This window comes from Anopheles coustani, chromosome 3 (assembly GCF_943734705.1).
Source record: "Anopheles coustani chromosome 3, idAnoCousDA_361_x.2, whole genome shotgun sequence".
Taxonomy (NCBI): domain Eukaryota; kingdom Metazoa; phylum Arthropoda; class Insecta; order Diptera; family Culicidae; genus Anopheles; species Anopheles coustani.
Window position 1 is genome coordinate 59,685,732 of NC_071288.1, and position 19,038 is coordinate 59,704,769.

Below are 19,038 nucleotides of genomic sequence, written 5' to 3' on the forward strand. Positions count from 1 at the left end.
TTTGTTTTTCACCTATACAGCCCTTGATCCACAAAACTTTTGCTGATTTTTCTCTTTTGCTAATGCATAAGACCTGCCTGATTATGACCATATTCCATCCCAAATGGTGTACCTACATATATACTGTTCTTTGAATTATTATTACAGTGAATACATGTCCGGATTCTTCCATTCTTGTAATGTTGCTTTTCCAACATATCGTCTTAGGTTTATCAGTTTTTCTGTTCGTGAGCGCCTGGCTGCTATTGGCGAGTATCAAGCATCTGTTGGAATCGATGTGGTTTTTTTAGCTTTTCAGCCAATGAAGCAATATTATGAACCTGTTTTTCTGTTATAGTAGAACATCTTTTTGACAATACGTAATTTTGGTATAGTTTTGCTCAACAACTGAAGATGATCACAACACTAGGCAGCTGAAGGCCGGGTTGACTACAATTCTAGGCCATACATCACCGCACTACTGCTACATCAGCAGACGTTTCGTTGTCGTTGGTTGAATACCTAAATTACAAAAGCTGACCTTCTCTCAACCACCTTATGGGGGGGTTCCCCCTCCCAACGAACCGAGTACCCCCCGAATACCTTCTCGAAACCACATTCAACATAGTGGTGAGATTCGGAGTAGGGTTTGGTGTTTATTGTAACACTTTTTCTTTCCTTGCCGGAGAATAATGATTCCTATCATGTGTTTCACAGCGAACAACCATGGAAGAATAGATATTTTGTACAGAAAAAAGGAGTTAAATCAACAACAATAACATTAACAACAACTTTAACAAAGAATAAAAGAAAATGAAAAAGAAGGGAAGAGAAAAAGACAAGCATAAACCATCGTAACATCAAAGTTTGTCCTGACTGAAACGAACGTATGATGATAATGAGGAGTTATTCAAGTGTTTCAATAATTGTTCATACACCTGTGTCGATCGGGAAACCATATTGTGAATGATGGATAAATCAGCAAACAATATTTCAAATAGCTAAAATAATCCGCGCATCTGATATAATTTACAAGCTTTGATGTTTCTTATGAGCTTACAGAACAGGTGCATCAAGCCATAGGTAGTTGAATTAGTTTCGTGTATCTTTGTATAGCAATTTGTTGTATGTGCTGCAGGTAGAAATTTATCTCATTAGTCCGTATATGTTTACTTAATGCCGTGTATGCATGATTGATGTGATTCATTAAAATAACATTCATGCTCCCTTAATCTCATTCCCCTTTTACCATCTTCTGTATACAAAATGCAGCCACTATGGGTCACTTGCACCAATGACGGTGCAATGTAACGGATGAGAATGACAAGGCGTAAGTGATGAAGGATAAGCTACATGCTCAATACAGAAACGCGAGTGATAATATTCGAACGTGTTTGTAGAATATTGTATTTGTTAGTCTACTTTCCTTCAAATGTCCGCCACAGTTTTCGTCCTGTTCACCTAGCTCATTATTTGTTCAAAGACTGGAATTCACCTAGTTGGAAGGAATTAACAGCAATCGAAATTGGCTTCAAACAAGAACATTGAAAACAACAACCCCGAGCTCTCTACTAGAAAAAGAAAGGCTAGCGGACGGGCGGCCGAACTCATCTCCTCTGCATAGGAACCGGTTTAGACTTGCAAAATGTTGCAGGCTGTTACTTTTTTCCTCCTTAACATAGCGGTCTGACGTTTAGAAAATGTTTGGGCTCTTCGACCAATCCTGTTTCGCTTTCGCATCCCAGTAGGATCCCTTGAAGACATGCACCAGATTGTCGGTTCCTTCTTCCTTTTCTTTGCTGAACCATATCGGTTCGTAGGGCGGATAGGGGCGTCCTTCGGTGGCGGCTTGTTCCGCTTCCGCTTCACGCTGCCGGCGACGGGCCCTTTGATTTTCCTCTAAGCTGTAGAAGAAACATAATATGGTCAATAGTATTAGTAAAAGTTACACTTTGAACTATCTATGAATTTACAGGTCAGACAACTGTGCTCATGCTTACCGTAGTTTCTCCTGGTTACTCTCATTCCATTTGCCATCCTCCATCAGCCGTTGGTCAGGTCGCAGCCGGGAATCGGTCGGCGCAACGTTCGATTCCGGTTCGTTCAGCTGACAGGCGAGCAGGGTAAAGTTGTAGTACTTGTCGCTGTCGGGTGGTGGCATGCGGCGCGTCCAGGCCGTCTTGTAGTTGCCCGTCTTGTAAACCGGATTTTCCGTGGAGCCGCTCGTCGACGTTACCGGGGCAATTTCGATCTTACTGTCCCACGTACCGTTGATTACCCACTTCACCTGGTTTACGCTGTCCATCACGACACCTTTCACCCGTCGCTGTGTGTCGCGCGTGAAGTAGGAATACGGCAAGTACTTCAGATGACACTTTACACCTTTGGCGTTATTTTCCCCGAAGATCTCCATATCGCCGTGGTTGTCCACCCAGAGCTTGCCCACGATTATGTTGTGTACGGTCGTAGTCACCTTGCGCCAGGTGTACTTGTTGCCGGTGGCGGGGAATTCGACATGTGCGTACCCGAGCGGCACGATCTGGATGTACTTGCCGCGGAACTTGGACGTCATAGAGAACTCTTGCCAGCACCGCCAACCGCGGCCCTCGCAGTATTGTGCGGCCATTGGAGGATGATGAGAAACCTGGTGTTTGAAAAATGATGTAATAAATTACGTGTAACAAAGTTAAAGTTAATTTAAAGATTTAGATTTAGTCTTTTTAATTATTTTTATTCAATCATAAATAATTTAACGTGTTCGCTATTGGAAGTGGACCAAAGTTGGAAAACATGATTTATGCAGAACTAGTTTTAGAAGACCATTACATATAGAAGAAAAAACAAAAAAACAACAATGGGAAGGTTATCAAGTACATATTCAATTATCTTTTATCGGAAATCAAATTTGGTCTTTCATATTTAGAGCTTAACTGAAGAAGGTAAATGGTAATAATTATGAAATCCACAAACATATCAACACCTATTTTGATTTTAGCCGGGGGACTGATGAAGCAACCAATAAAGCGGGAAATGTTGGATAATTATTTTTAACCGATGTATTCCAAATCTAGAATTGAAATACACAACATTTCAAGAAATTTCATTTGAAATCATGATTCAGGTCTAGGATTTGTATGGATGGATGTGCGATATTCGATACCGATTGACTGTCCTAACGAAGACTCACCTGCTCATTGATACACCTCCAGCCGAGATCGTCGGTTCGATCACATTCGTATGTTTCCCCTAACAATGGGTTGAATGGTTTCCCGGTGCGATTACTCGTGGTTGAATAGCTGGATACGGTAAATGCTGTCACATAAGCAAGTTGCTCGCATGTATCCTTCGCTTGAGCAGCTCTATCCAGAATCTCCGAGTACTCAAAATCTTCCGTCAATCTGTACATAACAACAAAAATAAATTATGCAAATATTTTGCCACCCTTGTTTTACACCCTTTCTTCAAGTACGTACCTTTGTAGCATCGAAAGAGGCTCGTTAAAGTTGACCGGCATTGGAATCTTGGAAAGATCCTTGCCAATGCAGTTCTTTATGATCGACCACAGATTCAACGGGTAGTTGGGTTTTTCGGGAACCCGTGTCCGCCTTTTTCGGGCGACCCTGGATTGATTCGATAGTGTTGGTGTTAGCGCTTGGCTACTATTGACCGATATCCTGTCGGTTACATCCATGTTGCCCAAATCCTCGGCAACTACTAATACCTGGAACACAATTGGTACGACTGAAAGTTAGCAAAACCCGTTTCATACTACGAGACTACCCATCCGAACTGAGTGGACTTACTTGCTGTGTTTCACTGTTGCCTTCCTCTCCTTCGGACGAGCTCCCGGTGGCGTCGTTAGAGTTCCGCCGGTGGTTGTGGTGCGTCGTGACCGGTATGTTCAGTATGAAAGAGCTTTCTTCTTGCGATGCGACAGAGCCTCCTTCCTCTTGTGCATCGTAGAACTCATTATCTTCGTCGTCCGAGGCAGAAGTGGCAGCGTCTGTTAAAAACACATTCAACATTTAAGTTTTTTTTTCACGTTGATCTACTGAAGTAACAACCCTATTGATGTCAATGATCAAACAGCTGGTATCGCGAAATTATCGATTAAAAAGGATTTTCAGGCAGCCAGGGTTTATTTGTTAATTTCTTAAATAAAAAATATTTTTCCAATGCGGATTTTTTTAAGCTAAAGCTATGGCATTTTATGAATAATAGCTAATATGGTTCAGTAAATTGGGCGAACCCTACGGATCATACTACTCTTACACTGATGTGGTTCACAACACTCAAACAATTTATGTAACTATTTTAAGTACTCAATGTGCGATGTATAAATACTGTTCGGACATGAAACATTCTCCAAAAAGAACGTTTCGTGACAAAACAGGGAAATGTGCGGCGCATTGCTGGATATTCAGTGGACACGAAAGTGTGTCCAGTAATCACATTTCATGAACGTTGTGGTCATCGTCATGCCAAGCTTATAACATGGATACACACACTGCAGATGGCGCCATCGCTTATTGTTAGCAACAGAACTTGGGAAATACCTTTGCATTCCCCCATATCCCCAAACATCAGATTCACATGGTTTCTATTTACTTTTCCTTGGCAAGAGAGAAATTAAACCAGACTTGGTGGAACCTTGCACGAAATGACCAGCGAAACAGTTGGTTCCGCGGGTAATTTGGAGCAGACACATATTTTTGTCTTGAACATTAAATATAAAACCAATTTACAATTATGGAAAAGGAGCAACATAAATAGTTAAATTTGTTCAGGATATATTCTGTTAAGTGAGGTTAGTGTAATGTTTGCATAAGTTTATTCCACCGCATTCATCCCATTTAATTGTTTAAAATAAACCGAAAACATTAAACAAAGCGTTTAGTAGGAAGAGGTATATTTTAAAGGATCCAAAACATCATGAATGGATCCAATAATGTAACTACATACTGTGTTCATATTATTTTTGAACAATGCAGAAAAATAGGTTAAACGACGACATTTTTGGGTAGTTCTCTTGAACTAATCCACAGCAGTGGTGTTTTCGCATGCTCTTCATTCCGAATATGCTGATCCCAGAAAGGTCAAGGGAACGGAAAGTATTCATCTGAATGTGTTGTTTTTTTAGCTGGTTTTTATTAATAGCACCGAAAAACTTTTGCGAAATAACGATTGTAGTTCTAGCAGCGTTTAGATAGGAATGTTAAGCTTATTCCTTAAGCACATCGTTTGCGGCCGTTAAGTACACAATAAAATAAATGTGTCTGAGATGTGGTGACGGTGAAGGTGAACGAAACCAGGGACATTAAGCAATTACTGCAGTATATATGCCATCGTACGTTCTGTTACCATAATCGTTTTTACAATAGGATATTAGATGTTGTTACCTTGTAAAAGAATTTTTTAATGTATAAGTAGTAGAATAATTGTTCACTTGCATAATTTATCGTATGTTGGAAATACCTAGTATTATGGCAAAAGAATTTTGGCCCATCGTGGGTTAAAGAGGACAAACTAACGTACATTCCGCGTCCTTCAAAACGGTGAACACTAGAGTAGGCTAATTGAAAAAGTTTACTCCTTCACGATCAATTTTCTGACCGAACTGCATACTAACCCAATACCATCTTTTATTTTCTTTTCAGACAGATTTCCTATCAATTGCTTCACAACCGCAACGTCTGTCTTAAAAGCAATGGTAACGAAAATGCCAAATCAGCAGAAAATTTAGAGTGCACAAAGCAATCGCTAAGAGGAGAAGAACATATGTTCTCGTAAAGCACTACAGTAGCAGACCTCGCATCCGTTTGTATGCTGTGTGTTGAATTTCTTGTTTTTCTGAACGTACCACACAACCACTGCACTGTTTCACCACTACAAACCACTACGAATAGCCTTGGTCGAGGCATATAACACATGGTCAAGGTGATCACGTTACAAAGTAGTGAACTTTGTTTAATGCTGCAAAGTCCACTAGGATTACTTTATACCTGTGAAACTCAACAACAATTACAGCAACCATTCAAACTAAATAATGGACTATTACATGTATGGAATGCTGTCTTATCAACGTTCCACCATATGATCGTTCTAATGGCCATCAGCTGATATGCTTGCAGCAAGTCAACGCAGGTGCATTTCACAGATAACAAAACAGTTGGGTGGGACGAGGCCGGAAAAGGAGCATTTTATAGAACTACGGAGTTTAAACATACCCAGTTAAACAGTGACGCATGCTAGGCCCATTATCATGATGACGTTAGGATTTGCTACCTCACCAATCGTACGACAGTGGTGCCACTTTGAGTTGGCATATATTTTTAGGACTTTTTTTTGGTGTATGATCCACTTGCTAAACGCACAGTACGTCAGGACAAACACGTCTCTTTGCCGTTCACTGAACTGGTGTAAATTGGTATGGAAACTCAGTTTACACGCAAACTATCAAACCAGCGTTTTACGGTTCACTTCGTGGGATGTGTTTCAAGGGGAAACGAATGCGTATATGATATTCACACATAAAAGGAAGGCGGCAAAGTGATTGTAACACACAGCAAAAAAAACATCACCAAGTGATTAGTTCACTTGAAGAGGAAGCAACAGATTTACTATGCTACTACACACGCGTCTTCTAATAAACAACACTACACGAAATCGAAAGCAACCGACAAGGTGCAGGGGAAAAAAGGAACAAAACGAAGGGCACGGAACGCGCGCGCTCTTATCAGCGATTCTCGTCTTTACGCGACCAGCGGAATGACTAACTGCACGAAAATCGTCTCGTCGTAGTGGAACCACACAACAAAAACGCCTATCCGCGACCAAATTGCCTCGTTTCACTAATACCTAAACACTTCTTTTTTCACAGTTGTGGACGCAATAAACGCTTCCAAATGAATTTTTGCAAAATGTACATATGACAATGTCATGTATTGATCGGTAAACAGAACAAGTGTTCATACAGTAAATATGTCGGCTGAGTATAGAGTATCTTTTTAGCTATAATGAACGTACGAAAACATTTGTTTACAATTGTTCAGTATTTCAATATTGTTAACATTTTTTTCATGTTGAACATGTTCGGCCAACGGGCTATGCGACGTGGGTTTGAATCCAAGCCGAAACCGGAAGAGGACTGACTAGTATACACAATTTTCAAACAACCTACGATAGTTTCGATAGCTTACAAACAGGAGAAAGAGGGTACATATGCTCTGGTGAGTAAAATACAGCTGCAGTATTTTAGTTGAGAAGTGTAAATGAAAAGATACAAAGTAATATTCACACACCCCATACAAAACAGTCCAGATGTTAAACGTTGTAAAAATTTGCACCGATTTTTGTCGAGAATGATGGTCCAACCATCGCAATTAGATTTATAATCAAGAGGATCTTTATCATGTACCTAAATCGTTTATTTAACAAATACTACAAAATATGTTTCTATGAGTCTTGCATGGTCACAATAACTCGGAGAGGGTGCCAATAGAGAAGTCGTGCAAGTCGAAAAAAAAAAATTCTTGCATTTTTGCAGTAGAGATCGTGGCAATATGCACCGTCCTAGGTGAAACGGAATGTATCTCTCAATGTAAAGCCCTACAGTTTAATTTTCAATGCTTCGACAACGTACATTTTTCACATACAATCAAGTGAAGGTTGCGATGTCTCATATTAAAATGTATACTAAACAACTGCATGTTGGTTGGGTATTGAAAGCATCAAATTTTTGTTTGATTAATACTCCGTATGGGTTCTGAAAACGTGTGTGGGTTAAAAAGTATCTAAGAGCTTTTTTGGGATATTTTGTTATTTTTCAACGATAACTTCACACGGCAAGTTCATAACGGAATCGGCAGTTTATATAATTCGATATTATTTTTTAAACAAAAAACCATTTGCTTTGCTTTGTGATCATTGCATTATATCTATATGTTAAACCATTCATATTGAGGATATTGCACTACTAAAAGAGGGATCAACGATTGAAACGCACGCCACCAAGGTGCTATCTCAGCGCCGATTTTTTAAATGCTGTAACAAAAAAAAAAAATGTGTTCCAAAATATATAACTGTGATTCGTAGTGAACGTTTCAATTTGGTGTAGCCTTGACACAATAATAATAATAATAATAATTATAATAATAATAACAGTTTGACCAAAAAGATCTTCTGTTTTGAAAAGTAAAATTTAAGGTCGGAGTGCACATAATTCTCTCAAGAAAAAAGGGATTATCATGTTTCAACTAATAACGCAACCGGACAATGCAACGCGATGGAATGTAATTATTTGAGGAGGGAAAATATATCAATCGTTCTATCGCCATCACATTTGGCGGCAGATTTTCATTCAGCATTCGCTAATCGCAATACTTCCGCAAAACGACAATGACGAGCACAGCGATAGCATGGTGACATGATTAATCACCAATTGTACTGACGCCTCCTAACGTGAATATTTGAGCGAGACTGGCATGATATACACAGGCAAACTAGCCGCCAGCCCCAGCTGGACACTACACAACCCCATTCGGGCGGCCGGCAACGATAAACCGGAGCACAGTGCAAGTGTACGGAAGCTTTTCAGCTGGTTTGTGCACTTAGAATCTCGGGCGACGTGATTAAAATGCTGTACCAAATGGACGACCTACAGTAATTGCTACGATGTTAAACTGTGACCGCTGAGCGTAGAGGGTGCGGAAGCGGTTGGTTAAAAATATGATGGAGACCTTGAGAGTTGTGAGTCGCGACACGCAATGAATTTTTCTTCTTCCGCTAGAGCAGGCTTAACGAATATGTGAAGGAAAATGGTAAAGTTGCATGATGTAATTTATCCATGATTTGGTTTATGCAAAGTTTTTGCTGTGGCGTGGATTAAATGGCAAGTGGAAGTTCAATTTAACGTGCAAGGTGGCAGCTTGGCCTTTGAAATAATATTGCACATTGTTAGTTTTTTAAATAGTAATGCAATAATTTTTCAAAAAATATTGCACGTGTTCATGCAATAACATCAAACAAAATGCAACTGATCAGTTGCAAGGCAAATCTTTGTATCGCCAAATATCCGTCGAAATACTTTCGAAATATGAAAACGTACACCGTGCGGCAGTTAATAGGTGATAATTCAATTTACCATCCGAGAACGAGTAAGGTCAACATCAGACACCGAACGGTCAGTTCGCGTCTGTTTTTTCCCACAACACAACATTGCTTCTTATTCCTCAGGGAGCGATTTGTTTTTGTCCATTTCTTCACGTAGTGGTGGAGTTTATTGGAAATATTCATAAAACACAAGACATGAAGAAGGTGAGAGAGTAGTGGATGTACTAAGAAAAGAGGATGGGTCATGATTTCAGACTGAAATGTTGTGCGGAAGTTGAGTTGAAAAATGCTTATGAAATAACGTCACAGTTTTATATTAAACTTCGGTTGAAATGTTTGATGGATCGTGAGTTGGATGACACCTTCAAGGAATAAAGACCAACAAAGAGCAAACCACAAGAGGAAATGTTTGCCTTTGGTCCAGTGTCATTGTAACCCCTTAGGCATATTTACTAGCCATTTACTAGTTCCATGACATCTCCTAGGCGCGAGTCTACGGTCCAGCAAACAAGCATATGATAATACTCACTAGGCCTGTGTCGGTTGGCAGCCTGCTCCAGGTGAGAATGTTGTCTAGCTAACTGTTCGACCATTTCTTCCAGGTGAAGCTTTTGGTCACGCTCGTGTTGCAACATCTTGGACCACTTGTGACCCTGCGTCTGCGCCGTTTGTAAATAATCCGAACAGGCCTAGAAGAAGAAAGCATTCATTACATTAGTCAACACGATCTGCCAGCACAATACCTAGGGTGCATTTGTTTCCTTTCCATTATCTTCCCCTACTTCTCATGGCGCAGAAAGAAGATTCAATTTCAGCGTTTGTTATGACAATAGCTAACTTCTTTTTTTACCCTTCATTTGCAATACCTTCGATAAGTGCTGCGTCATTCTTATCGTTCACGTGCTGAACGGTTTGTCCCACCGCGGGTACACTAAGGTTGCGTTTATTTATCTACTCATGACCACCAGTGACATATTTAGTAATAGATACAGAGTAAAAAGTTTCAAATTCCTTTCGCTGTTGTGTTCTATAAAACATCGTAAACAAAGAGTGATGTTTGCGAATGTAAACATTTTAACAGTACTTCAAACTGCTATGGATTGGTTGTATCATTTATTGAGCATTCCTTCCACACAGACTGATTGCCATTTACAGTTGCAGTAAGTTAACGATTGTTTGTTAAATATTTATTACCTATAAAAAGGTTGATATGTGTGTCCCTTACACACTTTAGAGATATGGTATAAGATGTTTCGCTTTTTGAAATATTTTGAGGTACGGGTGATATTCTTGTTGAATTTTACGATGTTTTTTTCCGCCCCCCGATAGCGGTTTTTTAAGTGTTTTTTAATTTTAATTTTCAAATGATATACATTTTTCTTTGTCTGATCTTTGATGCTCTTAAACGGTAGCACTTGACGCCGAACATGTTAACACTAGTATCCGACTAGCGGTAAAAAAGGGGTAATTTTTTCAAAGCAAAATAGCTTATTTAAAATTCAAAGCTACAATTGAAACAAATTTAATTTCTCATTGACCAGTGCCGAGAACCATATTGACCAAAACAAAAAAAAAACAAAAATAGTTAGCAAATATGCTAATAAGTAATCGTTTACGAATTTGGCAAAAAAATTAAAAAGAGCAAAAACTTCTCAACGCGAACAAAACATGCTCGCAGTGAAACTGTGACTCACACAGAAAATCAGAATAATCACAGACACATATGGCCCTGGTAGTCGGTCCTTAACTCAATAGAGATATATGTCTCCAGGTTTGTTTGCGAAGACCCAGGAAGCTGGATTCAATAGCCTTACTCGAACTCTCTTTTTACGGATTTTACTACTGCTGGAAGCCAACTAGTTCAACAAAACCTACATGATCCATATGCGGACAACTCATATTATAGCCGTTAAAAGTCCATCTTATGATGTATGAGGTCTTTAGCAACGTTCATCTTTGTTTCTCGTTATTTAGCGAGTTGGTCCGGACTGTATATCATTGCGATCATTTAGAATATCAAAACAAATTTAGAAGAAGCAAGGTTTCTTAGTTGAGAAAGGGCTGTCATAGTATTTCCAATGTTTTGATTATATTATTTGGTTAAAGTATAAAATGTTGCTTTATTCAGCGCATTACGAGATCACCTCATCTACTAAAGAATAGAGAAAAAATGGCAGAAAACGATTCCTACAAATTTTGATTAGTTGCAAGGATATCCGAGATGCATTTACGAACCAAACAAATTAATACAATGGATGCCTATGGATCGTTAAAAGACAGGAAGACGCGGTTCCGTTGCCAACAAAGATACTCACATTGATCATGGCGTTGGAGGATATTCTAAAAAGCGTTGCCCGTTCGCTGACGATTTTCGTCTTGTTCGCCAGATCGTCGCCCGTCTCTAACTCCGAGAGCGCCCGCTGCAGGGCGGTGCCGTGTTTGGTGATAAGGTCGTAGCATGTTTTCAAATTTTCTAACCTAACCGTCAGCTCGCGCACGACCAAATTCAGCTCCTCGCTGGGTATCGTGTTGGCTGCCGTATCCTCCTCCTCCTCGTCGCTTTCCATCGCACGTCTGTGAATCGAAACGGGGAAGAAAATCACAATTTAGGTGACAGTAAATATCCGAAAGCAATTTTCCGCCCCCGCCAAACGTTCACCCCGGGGTCGGACCAGGGAAGGCTGACCCGTGGTAGGTGGCTGTTGGGGGAATGGGATAATACATTACATTGCTTTCGCTTTGGCCAGCTCCAGCGCGGTCACCCAGGACTGACGTTCGACCTCGTTGGCGGCCTTGATGTGGAATGTCTGGGTGCCCCCGTTCGAGATGACAAACGTGCAGGAGTCCACCGTGTGGATGAGGGCCCCGTGCAGGGAAATCGTCCCGCGGCATGTGTGCGCCATTTCCGCCTGGTTTCTGGAGAAATAGAGGAAGATTTCGATAGACGGACGATCGCAGGCGGAAGAAGAAGAAGAACAAAAGGGAACAATCAGTTATCAGAAAGAGCGCGCGCAAGGGTAAGTAAAGGATACAAAACGGAAGGATACAAGAGGATACCAACAAACGTGAATGGGCAGATAAAAGAAAAAGGAAGAACAGAGTGATAGAAAGAGAAAGGAACTAACACAGAAGAAAGCAGTGGGAAACATGAATTGTGCGTATGTGTGTGTATGTATGTGTTTTCTTTTGCCTGCGATTACCCAGCGGCAGTGTGGCGGGAAGTAAAGGTTTCCAAATCATGTGCTCCCTGGGTCATCATCTGATCTGAGCCGCACAGCGAAAGGAATCCATTACTTCTACTACATGGCAAAGCACCACCGTAAAAGCCTCGATGGTTTCGATGGAAAGAATAAGTAAACGATTGGACTCAATCAAATGCGATTTGAAATAATATGAGACCACATGTATACAAATGGAAAGCTTTAAGCGAGGACAAGGATGTGGCGGCAGGAGCGAAAGGATTGAAGAGCATTCTTTCATATGTTTAGTACACTGAGTAGTTTGTTCGTAGTACACGAAAAGGTTTCTTGGGAAGGGAAGTTTCGATTATGATATATACACATAGATGACCATCACCTTGTACATTCCGATATTATGAAACAGTACAACCTCATATGTGTTTTATTCAGGAAAGTATTGAGAAGAAAAAAAAATGCTCAAGATAATCTACCTAAACTAGGTACCAAAACTCGTTTGATGAGTGCACATTACAATAGAAGTTCATTAAACGTTTCGAGAAAACAAAATCCTCACCTAACACTAATGAAACATACTGTCTAGACATGCCGTTACTGACCAGTTCGTGTTGATCGATTTCTGTAAGACTACAGATCGGTTAGTATGTCCTATCCATGATATGATTACAATCGTGTTAGCTGATGTGTTTTTGAGTAAATCCCATCACCAATCTTTCTCCCAACCACCACCGACACACATCATCCATTGTTAACACACGCGGGGCTGATGGAGTTCTTTTTTACATCCAGCACTACTTAGACCTCTACTAAACTACTAACGACGGTGGTTTAGTTTTAATTACTTTTTCAGCTTTTTGCTATGCTTCTTCATCGGCACATTGCTATTGCTATTCGAGTCTGGCAGGGAGGGAGGTACCAATCTAGTTGGAGAACGTGGGGCTCTTAAGCATTGCATCATGGTTCCTTTGCTCCTGCGGGGTAAATTAGGGGAGGGAGGGAGGTCAATGGTTTTTTTTTCATTACGCTTGCTACATTGGGTACAGGGGAAGTAATGGGATCCATTGGTACACAGGTGAATTTTAGTATCGGTTTTGGAAAATGCATCTAGAAAACAAACAATAAAAAACAAAAATTATAGTGTGTCATACTATTGAGTTCACTGATGATAACGGGCAAAAGTAGTATTTAAAGAATTACTCTAGCACAAAACTCATTAAACATCATTCATTCTCATTCAACTACTTTTGTACCTGAATTGAAAAGAAATATATTTAAACCATAAGAAAAATGAAACAATTAAATGCATGTGTGTCCCGTTTCAAATTACCATGAAATGGAAAAATGATTGTGCTGTAGAATTGCTTAATTCAACAAGAGATATTATGCGTCTCTACCAATGGCATACAATAACTAGAATGGCACCAATGGCATACAATAACTAGAAAGTAATGAGCGATATCTTATTTTTGTTATGGGATTATTAATTTCCAAAATGATTCACTATTTTAGCTGGCTGATAGATGTAAAGAATCTTAGATTCAGATGGAATACGGAATCAAAAATAAAAAAAAAGAAAAGACATCTCCAAAAAACCAAAAACATCTTGCCACAACAAAAACATTTTGATGTACCGTTTATGGAAAACTACATTATGGTTGCACACGGCCCACAGACTTACGAGCATTACATGTTGTTGAATGGTATTAAAAGAAACATGCCCTTTGAAAGTTATTAGTAATGCAGATATTAGTAATGTAGAGTTAAACTTAGGCTTAGTTTTAATGTGGTAATAATTATTTTTTTATGGAAATAAAAATAATGCAAATGTCCGATCCATGTCGGTTTAATTTTTGTCTCCAAATACAGCATTTTAATTTGCAAACGGCAAATGTAAAATCAGTCGCTAAAAACACTTATCATTGATCAAGTAAAAATTCAAAATATCGCTGATAATTAATTACACGATCGAGATTCACTACACAAACTTTAATTTTAATGGTAATGCATTCAACTTTCTTAATTGAAGCTCCATATATAAGGAAAACAAAAAAAATGCATTGCGATCTAAATTATTCACCTAAACGTCAAAACACGTGAAACAGAATAATTATTGTCGAAACATAAAAAGCCCTCTAAAATAGCTACAAGCCATTTTAGCCTATTCCTAAAAAATGTGATAGAAACGCATAATTTTCCTTACTTCTCTACACAATCAACAAAGTGCTTAAACATCTGAAAACTAAAAGCGTTGTAATTTCCATTTTTAAAAAAACTTATGTAGAGGAAACGAGCGATACAGCAATAGTGGAAAAGGGCTAAATGAACAGAGAGGGAGAAAGAGAAAGTGTGACCAACAAAGTAAAGAACAAAAAGTACTAACAGCAATCAAACATGGTAAAAAGAAAGAGAAAAATTGCATGAGCCAAATGTTTTCAGATACGAAGATGCTTTTAAGCCTATTTTATAGACACGTTTTCCAAACACGATAGGAAAGTGTGTTTAAATGATTTTGTTTTCCACTTGTCATGGGGCTCTACTCACTCGGGTCGGGGGCCTTTCCTGCGGCGTCTTATAGATAATTTACCCCCGGCACTCCTGCCCCCAGCATACGATCCGGCTCCGTGTTCAGCCCTGTTCAATAGTTCAAACCCCAGAGTCATATCAATTCGATTGTTTCTTTTCGTTCAATATCGATTTAGGTGTAAAGAGTATCACAGCTTTTATATTGATACTATATGTAGTTCATTGCGTTTTCCGAGCCTTGTACGGATTTAAGTTGTTTGTAATTGTTTAAATTTTTTAACGGTAGATTTTAATTTTAAGGGCACAAACTTTGTACACCAATTAGTTTATTTCATGTTAGTCAATGAAACGAAAAACACAAAAATAACAAAAGACGACAAATTATAATACAATACAAATTAATACAATTATAAATACAAGATGAATTTGCAAATAAAAGTGTTTTAATACAATAATCATGCAGTGAAAATTAGTAAATGGCAAAGAACTCGTCGGTTTAATATAAAAATCTGTGAATAAAGTAAGGAATGAAAGGGACAAGCAATAGTATGTAAATAAAATGAATATGGATAAGCAGATAATGGCAATGGCTTGCAGTCAATATGAGAAGCATGACTAAGGTTAGCGAAAAAATATATAATTGCATGAAACTATCCTATAAGTTACAATGAGACTGATTATCGCCAATTAGGCCATATATACAGCATATGCAACGTTAATAATAAACAAACGATAGTGCTTTAACATCCATTTAAATTCATTTAAATTTAAATCATACTAATTCAAAACATTTAATGATAGTTAAGTTTTATGCATCTTGCGGGCATGGGGTTTTTATAAATTGCACGAGTATTGTGGGAAGATGTATCAATTGTTCCACTTAGCAAATACATTTTATCAGGTTTTGAGAGTATATTACCTTTAATGGAATCTAAAAAAGATCGTCCTGATGGGTAATTTTTAGTTTCTATGAACTAATCTGAAGTCTTCACTGTTTATAAGTTATGTGATACCTTGTTTTGCGGAAATCATAACCTTCTACCTGCTAACAATGTACAATCAAACATCACGATCGTTAAACATTTTGATACTGTATGGTATGCAATACGATCCATGGTATAAAACATCTTAGGATGTTAATTCCATAACCTTAACGGTTAAACCCCTTGGATACACGTAAATTTCTCTGTTTTGGTAGCCGAACTATTACTATTCGCAACACAAAACGTGCGCGAACCGAAAAAAATAGTTCAAAGAACATAGCAAAAGCTCCTACTCCAGCCATGTATTCATTAAAATCACAAAACGATCTCAGGAATTGATAAGGAAATTCTATTCACCCTCAAGAAAGTGTAGTGTGGTAGTGAATCGCGCGGACTGGACACTGGTGGTGAGATAGGAAGAGATTTAGATTTAGGGTTTCTTCTAGTCATGCCTTCTGGCGTAACCGATAAGGTTGGTCATTAAACCCTAAAGTGACCGATGTCAGCCCTACAACTCCATTGCCTCTCAGCGGAATAGGATGGTGTGCCATTATAAGATTTCTGATGATTTTTAAGAAACGGTTTTCTTGGAAGGAAACTTTTTACGCGCCATAAAAATCGATCGGGTTTATTTTGCATTGTGACGTAACCGTGTTAGGGTATCGTAAGCATTTTGATATCAAAACGCAAATGAATGCATTCTACCGTGAAACGCAGTCCTACGCCATCACCGTCCGTGGGCATGCACAGGTGGAATGGACAGGCGGGTCTCGCCGTGGTTCAAAAATAGCAATTATTATTCGGCTATCAACGTCCCATTTCACAATGTCCTTCGAGCCACTGACAGCCAACGATAGGGTTCACTGATGCTTCCTTCCGCTCGGTTGTTGTCACCCAACATGGGGTACCGCTTTTCTTAGCATGTGCGAACAGATAAAAAAAACGCGAGACTAAAAAAATAGAAATTCCCCAACACTCGCTGATAAACAACACCTCTAGACGTACCCACACACCTTCGCTGAAAACACAAACAAACGCGCACACACTTGCAACCATCATTAAATGCCCTGAGGCGTCGCGCGTTGCATCATAGTTCGATGAGGAGTTTCTACGATATTCCATAAGATAGGGCAAGGATTCAAAAACAAATACTACAATTGTCCTGCTTTGATAAATATTTGATCCACATGTTAAATTAGCCTACGTACAATTTAAATTGGTCGATTTATAAGGCCAACATGGAATATTCAAGACGAAGGTTTTGGGAGCTATTTATAAAGCAAGGTGATTATTTGCGGATGCGAGGACATGGACGTGTTGGCATTGGTGAGGTGAGTGCGGGTGAGAATGCATGTAAATATGAACGAAATCGCTGCTGTGGTGCACAGTGCGGGAAAATGTGTAGAAAAATCTACCAACGGTTCTGTGGAGGAAAAAGGTAAAAACCATAGTAACAAAAAATCTACTTTCGATGAAATAAAAGGAACAACGAAAGGGTGAAGAAAGAAGAAATGGGAACCGAACAGAAAATAAAGAAACAACGCTTAACCAGTGTGGGTTAGAAACAGCTGAGCAATAAACCAAAAGAATCAAACTTGGAAAGGCAGAAATGTGTTGTAGAAATATTGAAGGGCAATGGAAATGAAAACACGCCTTGGTGTGATGCAACGCCCACGATTCCTACCTGTAATAGGACAGTACACCTTTCGATAGGACGAACCATCGTTTTTGGTAGCCTTTCAAGTAGTTGGTCCACTTTAGCAACCAACCCTTCATGTCCGGCTCCGTCTGGGATGCTGCGGCCGCAGACCCATTGGGATTGGTGCTGTTCGTCGTGGCTGCGCCACTGGCAACGACGGCGGCAGCAGCCACAGCAGCCACCCCGCTTACTAACCCTGCTGGTCCGGTGGCACTGGGCGCGATAGGAGTTGTGCCTCCAGCTGGTTTCGCAGTGCCTGGCATCACTTCAGACATTGCCTTCGTTCGTGTCTGCGCCGAAAGTGTATCACTGGCCGCACGTAATGACCCTCTCTACCGCAGGGCTTTGCACAACTGAAGCACTAAAGATGTCGTCCACGACCGCGGACGTCTTCTTGATCGAGTCTTCAACAAGCTCAGAAATGGACTTTGTTTTTGTTACCAAATACCAAACACACACACACACACACACATACGTGGATGAGACACAAGAGATCAAACGGTATGTGCTACAGATACCGTCGGTACCAATTTACTGATTATGCACCGAGCTAACTAATCCTGCTCTCAAAATTCACCAACACGGGGCCGATAATGATAACAAGGTACGCATTTACACGGAGCGGTGTCGATACGACGAACGGAATCGTATGTTCCATTCAACGGCACAGAAAGTAAAGCCTTCTCTCCCACCACCTCTGGGTCGACGATGGTGTGGCAGTTTCCTTCAAGCAACACGGGTAACTTTTTACTCCACTACGATTTACCGATTAGACGCTTCTATTATCCAATCGATCACCTGTGTCGCCGATATTGTCCCACCACAGCGCACAGGAACGACGAGCGACGGCGGACAACAAAAATTGTGAAAACGATTAGCTAGTGTTAACAGACACAACCAGCCACGTCCACCATTTTTCGCGAAATTCATGTGGTACGTAGAGTAGTGTTGGCAGAATCGGGATTGGGAAGATTCGAAGATTCGACCCCTAGACGGATTCCAAAGATTCAAATCCCATTTGACGGATTCTAAAGATTCGAATCCCATCTGACTCAGGGTCCACACTCGCGACGTCCCGTTTCAAAAGTAGCCCAGTGTCAGCAGAACAATCGCGCAAGCCAAGCGCGACAGAGGTGGAAATATGTATTACATTGGGGCACAAACTCGGCCCAAAAATGTTGTTGAATTTGGACGTAGTAATGCATGATACTTGTTCAGCTATGTATTTTATGCACCCTGAGTGAGTTTGGCGCTTCTACATTTGAAATTCACTGAGAAAACCACCTAACACAAACATCGACGGGGGCCCGCGACAGCCGAGCCGTAGCGCCGGTTAGAAAATCGGCCCATGAGCGCCGGGGCTCACCACCTCGACGGCGTGGGTTCGAATCCCAACCGAGACCGGACCCTCCCCTGTACGAGAGGACTGGCTATCCACGTACAACAGGGAAACAAGTCTCATAAGCCCTTAACGGGCAGGCATGACCAACACGGTCGTTACGCCAAGAAGAAGAAGAAGAAGACAAACATCGACGATATTTTGCCC

General features: G+C 40.1%; 1 protein-coding gene across 1 annotated transcript; it reads right to left on the reverse strand.

The window, feature by feature from the left end:
* Positions 1-1,357: 1,357 nt before the first annotated feature.
* Positions 1,358-18,396, reverse strand: LOC131261308 (oxysterol-binding protein 1). Its single transcript, XM_058263311.1, has 11 exons — positions 17,478-18,396; positions 14,829-14,918; positions 13,130-13,258; positions 11,818-12,006; positions 11,406-11,664; positions 9,620-9,779; positions 3,783-3,982; positions 3,453-3,700; positions 3,167-3,377; positions 1,980-2,623; positions 1,358-1,883 (listed from the first exon to the last, which is right to left on the reverse strand). Exons 1-11 carry the CDS (start codon positions 17,765-17,767, stop codon positions 1,673-1,675), a joined length of 2,631 nt encoding a protein of 876 aa, XP_058119294.1. The 5' UTR covers positions 17,768-18,396; the 3' UTR covers positions 1,358-1,672.
* Between the last annotated feature and the right edge of the window lie 642 nt (positions 18,397-19,038).

What these genes read in the sequence shown, in the direction of transcription:
- LOC131261308 (XM_058263311.1), bottom strand. Translation starts at nt 17,767, where the DNA reads ATGTCTGAAGTGATGCCAGGCACTGCGAAACCAGCTGGAGGCACAACT. An exon ending in GGTGTACTGTCCTATTACAG is followed by an intron (nt 14,919 to 17,477) that starts GTAGGAATCGTG and finishes ACTATTGAACAG; the next exon opens with GGCTGAACACGGAGCCGGAT. An exon ending in CCTCCAACGCCATGATCAAT is followed by an intron (nt 9,780 to 11,405) that starts GTGAGTATCTTT and finishes TTCTTCTTCTAG; the next exon opens with GCCTGTTCGGATTATTTACA.